Source organism: Balaenoptera musculus, chromosome 6 (genome assembly GCF_009873245.2).
Source record: "Balaenoptera musculus isolate JJ_BM4_2016_0621 chromosome 6, mBalMus1.pri.v3, whole genome shotgun sequence".
In the NCBI taxonomy this organism is placed as follows: domain Eukaryota; kingdom Metazoa; phylum Chordata; class Mammalia; order Artiodactyla; family Balaenopteridae; genus Balaenoptera; species Balaenoptera musculus.
The window spans coordinates 64,893,554-64,909,069 of NC_045790.1; the positions used below are offsets into that span (position 1 = coordinate 64,893,554).

The 15,516-nt window shown below is 45.0% G+C and overlaps 1 protein-coding gene and 1 pseudogene across 1 annotated transcript in view; both read right to left on the minus strand.

Moving 5' to 3' along the window:
• Window positions 1-908: 908 nt before the first annotated feature.
• Window positions 909-1,475, minus strand: LOC118896371 (annotated as a pseudogene).
• Window positions 1,476-13,373: 11,898 nt separating this feature from the next.
• DOCK8 (dedicator of cytokinesis 8) overlaps window positions 13,374-15,516 on the minus strand; it is a 222,501-nt gene continuing 220,358 nt past the window's right edge. The window contains exon 48 of the mRNA XM_036856043.1: window positions 13,374-15,468. Coding sequence (XP_036711938.1) covers window positions 15,408-15,468 — 61 coding nt within the window. The 3' untranslated portion in view covers window positions 13,374-15,407. The remainder of the gene's footprint in view (window positions 15,469-15,516) is intronic.

The window sequence follows — 15,516 nt, forward strand, 5'->3', positions numbered from 1 at the left end:
TGATGTTTTTAGCAATGTCTCTGGGTACCTGGCTGGTTGCACTATTAACCTTTGTGCTTGGGGAAACTGTGGCTCTTTCTAGCTCAGTCAGAGCTGGAGGGTCTTCCCCTGTGACTTGCTCCCAGCTGCAGACAAAAAAATGTTGCCTGTCATTTCAGTAAACAAAGAATGCTGCCTGCTATTCCAGTGAACAACACATGTTTCCAGGCCATCAAGTCATCAGCCACTTCAGCCGCCCCGACGGTGCACCCTGGGGGGAATTCAGGACGGAGAAAAACAGGATACTGGTTCTAGATAGTTAAGATGCATATCTAAGGAATAATTTCATGAGCCCAGATTCTTCCATCTTCCCATAGAAAAGCACTAACATCATTAATGTGAGATGTCATTTTTTTGTGATTAGTAGTAATCTTTTAATGTTCAAGTACATGTTTTTTTTGTTTTTTTGTTTTTTCAGCAAAAACTCCTATGTTTCCTGGCTCCTCCCTTACCTCTTCAGAGTAGTTCCTCAGAGCTATCTGAGAGGCTATCTCCTGGGCTATAGTCCTCAGTAAGGTCCCTGAATAAAGCATAACTTGCAACTTTTAGGATGTTTTTCTTCAGTTGACATTGCCCCTACCTTGGCTTTGGTGGCCCTGCAGACCACCCTGTGTCTCAGCCACATCCCTCATCTGGTCACTGGCTTAGGTCAGTCAGCCAGCCCATCCCTTACTATGGCAGCCAACTCTCAACTCAGCTGTACCCACATTCTGGAGGATGTGTGGAGATGTCTTGGTCCCTCTTCTGCCACTCTGGGGCTGAGGAGGCCCAGGAGCACTTATGCAGACCCTCTGCCTGATAACCATGCTGTAGTGGTGTTGTTTTAGTTGTCGAATGATCCTTTATTGAAATAGCTCCCTTTACAGCTCTTAACTAGCTGGGCATTCCACTGTACCACTGTTGAGGTTATCTATGATGCCATGAGCGTGGTGGCCATCAACACAGCAGGCCCCTGGATCTCCTTAATGGTTCCAGAGAGTTCTTTGGCTAATGATTGGCACTACATCTGTCTGGCAATGTTGACAATTCCATCTGAAGTACTATTTCCACTGTGCTTAACGTTTTTCTGCTTCTTTCTGTCCCTCGTGGTCCCTTGAGGGCTTTGATGATCAGGGAAGAGGCAGAAGGTACCACCTTGGTCTGGACTGTCTGTTCTGAATGGTCAGTTTCACTGTAATCCTCAGACCCTTCCAGGTACTGGCTGCCTTGGCAATGTCTTTACCTACCGTTTTTGGAGACAGACCCAGGGGGCCACTCTTGGGGTCCAGGGCAGATGTGGCACCGACGTCCCCATCAGTGCACTCCAGGTTTATGACTTTGATCTTGCTGAGGTCGAACTTGGCAGCACAGTGGAGGCGATTGGTGTCTGATGACCCCAACGTGGGACAACTGGAGAAAGTTGCATCTTGGCATCCTCTGAATGTCGAAAGGCCCATGCTGTACTTTCATTCTCCTCCTTTGTACGTGTTGGCAGGGGCCACTTGTGTGACAGTCCCTTGGCTGAGTCTCATGAGGAGGAGGATACAGTTTCCCTGTCCTTTCAGGGCTCCTTTCCCTCAGTTTATATACCACCTGTGATCTCAGCCTTGAATGGAGAAGCCAGGATACACATGAGTCATTTTTTCTCCTCTAACCTCTGTCTTGTCTTCTGATAGCACTCTCTTAGTTTGGAAAGGTAAAACAACCCATCTTTTCTGTGCAGCAAGGACACCCCTTATGTCAAACCTCAGTCCTCTGTACCCTTGGCTTAGAGCTCAGGTCTGATCTTCTGACCTTTGATATGTTAATGGGAGTGATAGGAATTTATAAAATCCTTTTCTTTTTCTACAACCTCTGACTTAGTTCTAAAGACTGTTTTTCTAGAAGCTGAAATTTGAAAGTCAAAAGCTGGATGTGTACATTTTTTTCTTTTTGCATTCCTGCTATAAAAATCTCAAACCTCCCCAAGGCATAGAGATATAACCAACTGATCAGGGGAAAAGTCATTCACAGAGTATAAAAGAGAATAATATATTTAAAACATATTATCCTTATTACATTTTTTTCAGACTTTCCATGATGTCTTTTACCTTTTTAGCTATCACCCAAACTCCCTGACAACCCCTGCCCAAATTGCAAAATGGAATAATACTAATTATTATTTATTGAATGCTTAGTGTCAGCCAATAACCCTATAGCTGTTCATATCTCCACTGAATAGATGAGAAATTGGGGCTTAGAAAGGTGGCTTGTACAACGTAACAGAGCTAATTTGTGGGAAAAAAACTTTAGAAAATACATTTCTATCTTTTTTGCTTTTGCTTACTTTGGCTCAAAAGTCAAGCATTTATTCCAATACGGCAAATGTAAAACTTAAAAAGACAAAAAAGAAAAAAATCCATTAAATAAGTTGGTCCTTAACACACTGCTTAGAAAATAGTAAGCTCTCAAAAGGAAGGCAACAGTTATTATTTATTAATATTATTTCTATTGCTGTCCCAGGAAATGAGCATCTTAGTATACACAGATGAAAGTCCATTGTGGTCAAAATGTTGGTACAATTTGGTATTTCCACAGCAGAGCAAGAAAGTAGGTGAAGTACTTTGGGAAGGCAGAAGCTCCTGGTTGAGTTGGGAACATGCAGTTGGCCTTCTCCTTTTCTTTTGGCTAGGAATCCGAGAGACCTGGGCTCTTGCTCAAGCTTGGCCAACAATGTGAGGAGGGCACGGAAGGTCCTCTCTATGGTTTAGTTTCCTCATCCATAAAATGAGGGGTTTGGGGACTTCCCTGGTGGTCCAGTGGTAAAGAATTTGCCTTCCAATGCAGGAGATGTAGGTTTGATCCCTGGTCGGGGAACTAAGAGCCCACATGCCACGGGGAAACTAAACCCGTGAGCGCCAACTACTGAGCCCACACACCTCAACTAGAGAGCCCGTGTGCCGCAAACTACAGAGCCCACATGCTCTGGAGCCCATGCACCACAACTACAGAGCCCACGCGCTCGGGAGCCTGTGAGCCACAACTAGAGAGAGAAAACCTGCACACCACAACTAGAGAGAAGCCCACACACCACAACGAAGATCCTGCATGTTGCAACAAAGATCCAGCGTGCCACAACAGATCCAACACAGCCGAAAATAACAAAATAAAATAGAAAAGAAAAAAAATAAATAAATAAATAAAATGAGGGGTTTGGAAATTATCAAATGGTTGCTGAGGTTTCTCCTAATATTAGGAATCCCGGGGAAGTGACATCCTCAGAGGTGGGAAAGTCTAGACAGCCCCAGAGTGCTGCATTGTCACCTGAACACCAATGTCTCTCTACCTTTTGTCCTCCTCTGATCTCTCCTGTGCTCAACCCCAATTCAGGGGAGGAAGCTGAAGGAATGTGGCGATAGAGAGAGAAAGGGGGGAAGGGTAGCAAGAGGGGACAACAAAATGCAGATGATGGAGAGTGTGGGCAAGACATAAAAATTACACACATACACTTCAGAGAAAGGACATGGGGGAAAAGGGAGGAGGAGTCAAAGAATGACCATTTACCTTCTTTTGCTCAGCAAATAAAACAACAGCTGAAATGCATGAAGCCCTTGTTCTAGGCCTGGCACCTTGCTGAATGTGTCACATGGGTTATCGTATCTCATTTAGTCCTCACACATCTCATTCTCTAGACAGGTGAGAACTAAGGCTTACAAAGTTCATCAATTTGCCCCACATCTCTAAGACCATTCAGGCTACTATACCGAAGTACCATAGACTGGGTAGCTTATAAACAACAGAGATTGATTTCTCACAATTTGGAGGCTAGAAGTCTGCTCTCAAGGTTCAGGACAGACTCTATTTGATGAGGACTCTCTTCCGGTTGCAGATTGCCTATTCTCACTGTATCCTCACACTACTGAAAGACAGTGAGAGAGCTCTCTGGGGCCCCTTTTATAAGGATACTAATCCCATTCGTGACAGCTTCACCCTCATGATCTAATCAGCTCCCAAATGCCCCACCTCCGAATATTATTACATTAGGGGTTAGGGTTTCAACATATGAATTTTGGGGGGGACACAAACATTCAGTCCACTGCAATCACTAATGAGTAAGAGGCAGGACTAGGAACTGAACCTCAGTGTCTTTGATTGTAGAGCTGTACTCATAAACACCAGCCCACACTGCTCTCCTCTGTGCTAGGGAATGTCGCTATGTCACTTAAGGCTGACTTAGCATTTAATCTTGATCTCATGGCTGACCTAGCATGATGAGTTCACCACCCAGAGGCAGACAGACAGTCAGGCACCTACCTACACACTCACTCACCCCTTGATGACACTCAAGAAGGCTCAGCAAAGAAAATTCAAAACAGTGAATAATATAAAAAGTCTTTTTTTTGTTAGATGCCATCGTATAGGGACAACTGTTTCAGCTTCTTAATTAACTCTGGCTTAACTGAATGTTGAAATTAACTCTTGTTCCTTCAGATGTAAGTTCATTGTCCGGACACATTCCCAGATCATTCTCAGATGACCACAGATGCCTGAGGTTTGTTGGGGGATAATATACATATAAATAAGTGGTGACTACCCTAGCTAACCACATCAAATTTTCTTAGTATCATCCCTATCAGAAAACCAGAGTAAGCCTCATTTTAGGGTACTTCTAAGCTCACCAAGGACCATAAGAATTACAGTAAAAGATAGAACTGTGATGTGACAGTGTCTCATTAGGGGTCTTTGACATGTGATCATTTCCCTAACATTTCAACTGTGGGATTTGTGAGGAAACTTGGGGAAGTCTGCATCAGATCCCTAGCCAAAAGTCTCTGAGGTCCGTACACTTTCCCTGGATCTTTCTTTGTTTCATTGTAGGGATATTATACAGATCTTGGAACCACTCAGACTCAGGTTCAAATTCTGCCTCTGTCATTTACTGACTGTGCGGCAGGGGGGCCAATCCCTTGCCCATGGAACTGCAGTAGCCTCTCCTGTCAGCAGGAATCACAGCCCAGGTTACTTTATGGATCAGGTGAACCAGCACACAAAACACACCAGCACAGGACCTGGAGCACAGCAGGTGTTCAGTCGCTGTGAATTCTCTTTCTTCCTGTTTCAGTATGTATTACTGTATAACAAACCATCCTGCGGAAGTGGCCCTAAGGACTATGCATGCCCATGTGCCATGAGAGCTTTAGCTAACTAACTTGAATAACAGCCAGGTATTTGCTATGGTTCAGCCATCAGGGTTGGGCTCGCCTGGAGTCACTAATGCACTCCTGCATCCCCTCAGGAGGCTCAGTTGGTCTCAGATATCCAATATGGCTTCACTCCCATATCAGGCACCTTTGCTAGGATGGCTAGAACAGCTAGGACCTGGCCAGGGTCCTCTCCTTCCGTGAGGTCACTCCATCACAGTGGTCAGCAGGGCCAGCTTCATAGGGTGCAGCATGTGTAGTCACACAGGGCCCCATACCCAGAAGGGCACCTGCTTGGTTTAATGCTCTGTTACCACTGCCACTGCCTTGAAATTCTTAATACTTTCTAAATAAGAGACGCTGCATTTTCATTTTTACACTGGGTCCTGCAAATTATGTAGCCAGTACTTGTAGCCACACCTCTTTCCCCAAAGGCTCCCAGCTCCAAGAGGGTGAAAGAAGAAGCTGGAAAGCTTCTTAAGACCTAGGCCAGGACTCACACAGTATCAATTCACTGCATTCCACGGGCCAAAGCAACTCACAAGGCCATGCTGACTCAAGGGGAGGAGGAGGAGGAAAGTCTCTGCGGCCATCCACCTCACCGCCGTTTCCTTCTTCCAGCATTCCCATGAGCAGTCAGGTCCTGACAGAGCTCGTTTGGTGCTAAGAAGCAGAAACCCACCTAAGCTTCCTCATAAAAAGAGGGATTGACAGTAGAGAGTCAGAAATCTCCCAGAAAGAAGGGTAGCCACACTTTAGGAAAGTGGAAATGAGAGTTACAAACTTAGAGCCTGAGGCTATGCCTTGACCCTCAGGGATCACATTGGTTTCCTTGGTGAGTCAGCCATGGTCTGGGGGGAGCAGCAGGAAACTGGTCGCTCAGAAGAGACAACTGCCCCTTCCAGGGGCTGTAGGCTGGGTGGGCTCTCAACAAGGGGCTGTGGATAAGGTGGGCCATATAACCTCATGGAATGCTTGTCTTTATTTATCAGCTATTTACGAAGGGCCTATAATTATGAACAAGACCATGTCTGGGCCTATGGGGATATAATTTGGCCCTAGAGGACCAGAGCCCCTTCTTCTCAGTCACATAAAGGCATTTCTTGCTACCTCTTATTGAAGCAAAGGGAGAGGTGGGTGTGGGGATCAGATTTCTTTTTATTGTTCCTTGGGCCCAGGGAGTCAGTTCTGGTTCTTGCTGGACGGCTCACCTGACCTCAAATGGCAACACCCACCTACAATGGAGGTTTAGGAGAATGCATTCTCTTACTAAAATGTCGATTAGCCTCACAGAATGGCTGAGTGATGAAGAACCAGAAATTGTGACTTCATCTGAGTCGACTCTGTCCCACTCCAGGGAAGATGGCCGACTTAGGCTCTCAGAAGGAGGGATTGCTACACTGAGAGCCCCATCTCTTGAATGCTCTCCTCAGTGTACTCCCCACCCCACCTCTCCCATTTCACCCCCTTACAGTTCCTTCCTTCACACCCTCATCCAGTGTACTCATCTCTTTCTCAGGAAACCCCACCTACTTCCCCCCATACATACTGCCCTTCCTTGTTCCTCTCTTGGTGCTTTCTTGTAAATTCCAACATTTACAGCCTCCGCTGGTGCTGGGGTTCTCCTATGCCCAGTTTCATTGGCTCTGAAAGACAAGGTTCCATCTAGTGAGTGAAGGAGACATTGGTGGGGGATCAGATCCCAGTGCAGTTTCCCACCAGTGACAGCTGTGGGAGAGTTTTTTCATTCATTACCTAAAACACAAGCAACTGCAACCAAGTGAACTTTCATATTTCCCAGTGACGACACAATCTAGTTTTATTTGAAGAAATGATATTTTTCTCTATTAACCTGACTGACTAGCTCCTTGTTAACAGTAAACTTGGCATTATTTAGTTGGAGAATTAAAATTTTCTGGTGTCTAGTCTACATGATAAGAATCACCACAAGAACTATGAACAGGTCAGTCTTAACTGCCCAGGACGGCTGGTGTCTACTTGGATAAGAACTTCCTGATCGTCAATCTCTCCACTGATAAAAAGAAGGATAGGGCTTCCCTGGTGGCGCAGTGGTTGAGAGTCTGCCTGCCAATGCAGGGGATACGGGTTCGAGCTCTGGTCCGGGAAGATCCCACATGCCGCGGAGCAAATGGGCCCGCGAGCCACAATTACTGAGCCTGTGCGTCTGGAGCCTGTGCTCTGCAACAAGAGAGGCCGCGATGGTGAGAGGCCCGTGCACCGCGATGAAGAGTGGCCCCCGCTTGCCGCAACTGGAGAAAGCCCTTGCACAGAAACTAAGACCCAACACAGCCATAAATAAATAAATAAATAAATTAAAAAAAAAAAAAAAAAAAAAAGAAGGATAGCTCTTGGCCTCAAGGAACTTCCAATCAAGTGGAGCGGACAGTCTTACACTCAGATAAAACCAAAGAGTGAGGGGCCGATGAGCGATGGGTGGGAAAGGGAGGAAAGTTTCAGGAAGCAAGCGTGAGGCGGGGATTAGCTTGCGGCTAGGTTCCAAGTGGGAGCTCAGGTGCAAAGGAGGGCGGGGACCCTTTCAAACTGCAGCCATAGCTGTGTGCACACACATGCCCCCACTGGAGTGGAGGTGTTCTCGCCGGGCAGGGACTGGGTCTTGTTTCCTCATCTGCAGGAAAGCCTGCCCGGCTTGCCCTCGCCACTGTGTGGGCTTGCCGTGAGATTCAGGGTTCAGGCCGGTGAAAACCAAGCCTGGGCACAGGTGACGGGTTCCTCTCAGGAGACTTTACTAGACATCCCCCCGGCCCCCCCTCCCCACTTCCTCTCACTCTTTCACTCCAGATACACGTTTAGCTGCACCTTCTGGGTTCCTCCAGTTGGAGGGAACCCAGGAAGGAGATTTTAGCACTGTGCCTATTTCCCATGATATCACTTTACTTGATTCCCACTTCGACTCCATTATCAGGCAGCTTCACAATTCCTGAGACGAATGGTCCCCAAGCCTCCCCGAATCCCTCCTTGACGCTGTGCAGCATCTCCCTTTCCCAACTTCCGGCTACTCACCGCCAGACTGAAGCACCTTTCCGCTCCTGACGCCAAAAAAACCCCCACAAAACACTCGATGCGCGCGCATGCGCATTAACCACGCAGTATCCACCCACCCCCCCACCCCGGGGGGGGGGGCGTGGGCGTGGCGGGTTGCTTGATTTCTCTAAGCCGCTTTTAAATTGGAACGTTTGCTGGGGCGTCCTGTGCTCAATTCTCGGTGGGTTAGGACCATTGAGTTTCCTAATCAATTTCTGGGCTTCACGCAATCCTTTTTAACTTTTTGCTTGATATGCATCTGGAGACATTCGCGTCCGGGCTGCAAAGCTGGAGCCGATGGAGTGGATGGAGCAGGCAGACAGACCCTGGGCTTCTCAACGAGCAACGTCAGCTTAGCTATTCCACATCCGTCCTGGCTGCCTAGTCCTCTTTTTCTTCTTTCTTACTATAAGGGAAACTTGCCGCTCAGTAGCTTTGTTTCCAGTGGAAGTCGGTGTGCTTTGATACCCTCCGGGAGCATTTACAGGCGGGGGACACAGGTGGGCTGTTGGAATCCGTGTATTTACCTTCTAGAGGAATGCACTGGAGACACGCTGCACTAGAGGAGAAGGGAAGCCAGGTCAGATTGGCTTTCCAGGCGCCCCTGTGTGCCCTCTCCGTTCCACCGATTCCCTTTCTTCTTCTACCCTGAAGGCCCTTGCTTTTGGCCTTGGCCAGACCATGGAAACTGACACTGCAAGTTGAATAGACCAGGCATTTATTTTCTGATAAATCAGGTCTCTGTCCTGCCTGCACCTTTTGGCCTGCTTTTGATAAATGTTGCCAGCAGTGAATACAACGTGTGGGGTTCTGGCTAAACTTTCTGGAGGTGTCAATTGTAAATAGTGTTTCCTTACATTTGGGGCAGCACTTTGGAGTTTCCAAAACATGCTCCATGCAGTAATTGTCTCATTGGATTTCCTCAGCAGGCTGGGAGAAGATGGAGCAACTCACCCCTATTCTGCAGTGAAAAACCCTGAAGCTCAGAGAGGTAGAGTGACTTGGGCACAGTTGCAGGACTAGAAAGTACAATAGAAGAATAAGAAACCAGGACTTCTGATCCTTGGTCTAGAAACTTTTGGCAGTCACATAGTCTTTGGGGTTTTTTTTGTTTTTTTTTTAATCTTAGTAATTACCCTGATAATCCTGTTGGATAACAGAACAATTTGTTCATGTCATGTTCTCTTGTTGCATAAAGGAAATGATAAGGGACAAGAGAGCTGATTTCTCAGCTGTATCCTTTAGAGCTCTACCACCTTGCTAATCACTCCCTTATCCTGGATACCAGTGATTTGCCATCTTCCAAACGTGTGGGGAAAATAGTAAAGGTGAAAGCCATTTAGCTGCCAAGCTAATGCCACAAAGATCATCATCAGACCAGGAACTGGGTTGGGCTAAGTAGCATCATTCCAGAGAGAGCACTGCTCCCCCGAGACATGCTGCAGCATCAAGGCCTTAAGGATCAGGAACGTGGACAGCTCTCCAAACAGTTTTCAACCAAGGCTATGCTACGTTTCCTTCAGTAATCCCATGGCAGAAAACGCAGTGACCATCAGAGCTCTGGCTTTTTAATCAGGCTCTGTGATTCTTATTAAGGATAAGGTCTAGGGTGATTCAAGGGAAAACAGCAGAAAAGGGGGAAAAATCCTCTTAATTCTTGCCCATGCATTCATAATAGGTAAAGTCAAGAGGGAATAGAAGGCCATTCCTCCGGGGCTAGTTGACCTTAATTGTCTGTCCTCTGTTAGGTGCTTTTAGCCGAGAGATACAGAAGAGGAACAGTCTGACAGGAGTCATCACTGATGGCCACCTTCATTCAGTACTTCGGTGATTTACAAACATTCATTGAGTGCCCACTATGGTCCAGGCCCTGAGGATACCATGATGAGAGACACAATTTTGATGCTTGACTTTTTTTTTTATTTTATAAATTTATTTATTTATATTTTTGGCTGCGTTGGGTCTTCATTGCTGCATGCAGGCTTTAGTTGCAGCAAGCAGGGGCTACTCTGGGTTGCGGTGCGCGGGCTTCTCATTGTGGTGGCTTCTCTTGTTGTGGATCATGGGCTCCAGGTGAGCGGGCTTCAGTAGTTGTGGCACGTGGGCTTCAGTAGTTGTGGCACATGGGCTCAGCAGTCGTGGCTCGCGGGCTCAGCAGTCATGGCTCACGGGCTCTAGAGCGCAGGCTCAGTAGTTGTGGTGCGCAGGTTTAGTTGCTCCGCGGCATGTGGGATCTTCCCGGACCAGGGCTCGAACCCGTGTCCCCTGCCTTGGCAGGCGGATTTGTCACCACTGCGCCACCAGGGAAGCCCGATGCTTGACTTTTTCCACTCAAACCTACCATAACTTATTCTATTTCCCTGTTGCTCTCACTTTTCTCCCAGTGCCCTTCCCAGCTGAGTTCTGATTCCTGGTCATTTGTGTCATTTTTGGCAAGACACTCCAGAGGATGTATTACTGGTACAGCAAAACCTCCCACTCCCATCTGTCCCAGTCCCCACTCTTTCAGGATAGGATAAGCCCTAAGTCCTCCTTCATGTACTGTATAGCCCTTTCATCTCCCCTTCTAGGGAAGATGCTTCCAGGTCAATGGTTGTGAACATGATATGAAATAAACTGTAATCCTGATCTCCACAGAAGTTCCTTCTTCTGAATGCATTTACTTTAAAGCAATGTTCTGCAGGGAGCCCCCATGGTTTGTTAGGCTTCTTTTTCCCTTTCTTCCTGGTTCCCTGGGGAACCACCAGCCCCTCTCTCGCTAGCCCTGTGGTTTGAGTTGATATTCATCCTGCTTCTCCTTAGAGGGGAGAACCTTGTTTAGCCTGAGCCATTCCAATCAGAGTGAACCCAGAGAATTTGCCTGGGAATTCTGGAACATAGAATCTCTTTTCTTTGTGGAGCTTGGTGGTATGAAGTTGTGAGGCTCAGGATTGCCTCTGTCATGACGGATGAGCCTGGAATTTCCAGGGACTACTGTTGAAAGCCTGAGGATGGAGCCAAACAAGAGAAAGCAGAGAAGAAAAATGGGCCCAGGACATGGTGGGTAGGCCCTGAATGCAGCTGGGTCTGAACCAATTCTACCTCTGGGTTAATCTGTGAAGTGAACCAATTAACTCCACTACCCTCTTTGAAAACACTAATTTGAGTTTGGTTTTCTGTTCCTTACAAAAGATTGCCAACTAAGAACTACCCTTAGGCTAAGGCTTCCCAAACGGTGTGCCATGGTGCACCTGTGAGCTTGCTTATAGATATTACTTGAGCTTGATGGCCCTAGTCTTTGGGAGGGACTCAGGGCAGCCAGAGTGCCAGGGCTGGTCATCTCTAGAAGCAAGTAGCTTTGTCCATTTATCCCAGTGAGACAACAAATGCAAAATTTTAATGTGCCCCATTATGGTGATTTTAAAATGTGTTCAAAAATTCTTTAACACTCCTCCATTCCGAAGGTAGAAACTACTTCTCCTCTCCTTGAATGTGGACTGAACTTAGTGACTTGCTTCTGAAAAATAGAATATGGCAGACAAGAGAGAGTATGACTTCTGAGGCTAGGTCATAAAAAGACACTGCCTTGCTTCTCTTGAACTGCTCATCAAAGGGGAAGTCAGCAAGCACTCATGCAGTAGGGGCTGAGGTCCACAAGCAGAAGAACTGAGGCCTCCCATCAGTGACCAGCACCAACTTTCCAATGTTATGAATGAGCCACCTTGGAATAGAATCCTCCAGCTTCAGTCAAGCCTTCAGATGATGGCAGCTTTGGCCAATATCTTGATTGCAACTTCATGCAAGACCTTAAATCAGACTGCCCAACTAAACTAATCCTAATCCACAGGAACTGGGTGAGATATTGTTTATTGTTGTGTTAAGCTAATGCGTTTGGGGGCTATTTGTTATGCCTCAATAGATAACATTTATACCCAGAATGTGAAAAAGGTTGGGAAACACTGTGGACATACCCAGCATTCTGGAATATAATAGAACCTTTAGTTTTAGTTTTTTGTTTTTTGTTTTTTAAATGATACTTAGTCAATAGCAGCTTTACAACATTTGAGATAACAAGCATTTAAAAATACATTCAAAGCAAAACAAAAGCTCCCTGTGTTTGAAAACATACTTGCAAACCACAATTACCAGTGACAGCTCTAAAAGTTTTTTGTTTTACAACTAATCTATTGTCATGGAAAGGACTTCTTACTGAATAGAATTCCGGAGTTTAAGACAATGTGTGGCATGACAAACCCAAACAGGTCTATGCAGTATATTCATGTTTCACTTTCATGAGATTCTTAAGAGCTGGTGACAGTTGCACCCTTGACCTTGCTAAAGGAAAAGAGGCAAGAAGCTAATCAGAAGATTTCTCCCATAAACTTTCATTGAAGAGTTTTCCAAAGTAAAATCAAGAGGCCTACCATGGCATAGAGGTTTCTCCAATCTTCAGGATTCAAAAGGCCTCATGTGCTTTACTCTTAGCAATGTTTGAAATGCTTCTTTCTTAACCCCGTATTTAGGATACATAATCAGAGGACCAATGCCCAAGTTCTTTGTTTATGCCGTTACTTAGGTAAGTGCAGCAATGCCTCCACTTCATTTATAACTGTTACGTAGAGAACAACTAAACTATCTGGAATTGAGAAAAGAGCCAGGGTTAGCCTAGAAAGAGTATGAGCTACACCAGTGTTGACCAGTCCACACTTGCCAACTCCACCAGCTTCACTTCTAGGTAAGCCCGTGGGCTCTCAGTCAGAATTCTGTCTTTCTTACCCTAGACAGTATTCTTCCTACATTGGTTATCTATAGTCTGAGCCCACAGATCAGAGGCATCACGTTATAAAAGTTGGAAGCTTCTAGAGTTGTACCATCCAATACAGTAGCCACTAGCCACATGTGGCTATTGAACACCTGAAATGTGGCTGGACTTAATTGAGATTAAGTGTAAAGTGTAAAATCTCTAAATATAAAACACATACATACAGATTTTGAAGACATAGTATGAAAAAAAGAATGTACAATACCTCATTAATAATTTTTCATATTAATTACATGTTGAATTGATAATATTTTGTATATATTGGGTTAAATGAAATGTATTATTAAAATTACTGTCACCTGTTTCTTTTCCTGATTTTTTTTTTAATGTGCCCACTAGAAAATTTAAAATGACATATGTGGCTTGTATTATATTTCTACTGCACAGTGCTGGTCCAGAAGCTGGCCTACTCACACTCATTCATTCATTTAATTATTCAGCTTATGCTTATTAAATGTCTTCTGTGTGTTGAGTTCTGGGCTAGGGGATAGGAATGCAACAGTGAACACAGCCCTTGCACTTGTGAAGCAAGTGGTACCCACTGCGGTATAAGAGAGACTGAAATCAAAAGTGACAACACGTATCTAAAAGCAAGGGACATTTAATCCGGAATATTTTAGGTCATAGGATTATTAGGGCTTTTAGAGTTAAAAGCCAGGTCTACATTACTTACCACCTAAGGCTTATTGTTTGAAGGCAAAATATAATAGGTGTTGATAATAATGGCCACCCTGGAGTCACTCAGGAAGGGTTACCTTCCACAGGGCCTGTTCTAGTCTGCTGTGTATTATGGCTACAGCCATAGAGATGCTCTTCCTCACTAAACTAAGAGGCTTTGGAGGGCAGTGACAATGTTGTTTGACCTTGGTCTCACCCAGTGTCTCCCACACAGAAGACACTAAACAACACATGGAATTAAAATATGTCATGCGTACTCATTTAAGAAAACAAACATATCATATACTTAGATAGAAAGAGTTCTGCCCCAAATGCCTAAAAAACAAAAAGTTTGCCCCTTCAACTAGTAAGCTTTAGTAATTTAAAAACAAAACAAAACGGTCCTCTTTCAGAATATAAATTCATGCATACCTGATGGTGTAAACAAAAAGTTCTGGTATATCCAAATTAAATTCTCTCTCATGACCACCAAGATTAAATATTATATACGAGGTGTGACCCTGGATAGCACTGTTTGACCAAGGCCATGATCATGCATCTTTCTTCTTCTCTGAAATGCTTTACAAAAGAGTCATGAGTTGTCGAAATAAAAAACACGAGTTGCAAAGGGGAACATTTTGCTTGCAATTCTTATTACATTTTTAGTACCAGTCAAGGTAATCAGTCATATGAAAAAATATATAATTTAATTCTCAAATAATAACTTTGTTCATCTTCCTCCTAAAGTACACTGTCCAAAGAATCCTGAATATATTCTTTAGTTGATGTACACATGCTGACGGACAGCGCAATGTTCAGAAATGAAAGTAGAAATATTATCCTTTTATAAAAATAAACTTGGTCCCAGAGAGGATGAGAAAAAGAGTGAGCAAGAGAGAGCATAAGAAAAAACGCAAAGCTTTAGAGGAGAAATGTTTCGATTTAAGTAACTGCAGCATCTGCAACTTCGGGCGGGTCGCTCAGAGTACCATGTATCTCCTAACTCAGTGCTTCGCGTGTGCTCCTCTATAAATGCATGTTAAATTAACCACCTAACAGAACAATAAAGCAAAAATAACTATACAACAATTAGTCCACCGTTACCAAAAGGGTAACAAGTTCACAAACAATTAATCGATCCCCACATTTCCAGCCTTCATGATCTTCTGATTTCTAGTAAGGGCTCCCCTCACAGTTTTATTGGAAATGTTTTGTACTCCAGCAAGGTCACCCTCCTTTCCCATAAAGAGGGGAGGGGAGAAGTTCACTCTGAAGAGGTTGGTGGACAACTTGTCCATTTTCCCTTGGGCAATTTGGGTTTGTCTAAATACAGGTTAAATTCAAATACAGGCGGGAGGAAGTCATCAGTTCCTGACCACTCAGCAGGAGATGCTGTTTATGCTTTGTTTTGCACAATTATGCGAAAAAACATGGCTTAATAAATACACAGGCACCCCTGATTAACCATCCTCCACCACCTCCATCCCCCAAATAAATGCCCCAGGATCTGCTCAGACCCCATTTGGGTGTAATTTCCATGGTCACTTGCATCCCAAAGCTTCCAGAGTGCTGTCTGGTCAAGGAGCATGTGGCATGTCCTGTGCGGCAAATGTCCTGTTTTTAAGTTCCAGAGGGTCCTTCTCCAGGGTCACAGGGCCTCCAGTCTTCATGGGTGAAGAGAGCTTTTCTTAGCTGCCCTGTGACAACTGGGTTTCACATTTCCTGAAACTAGATCTGTGGAAGGAGTCTCTGAAATTAAGGAGGGAGAGAGAACAGAAGTAAGAAACATCAGTTAGC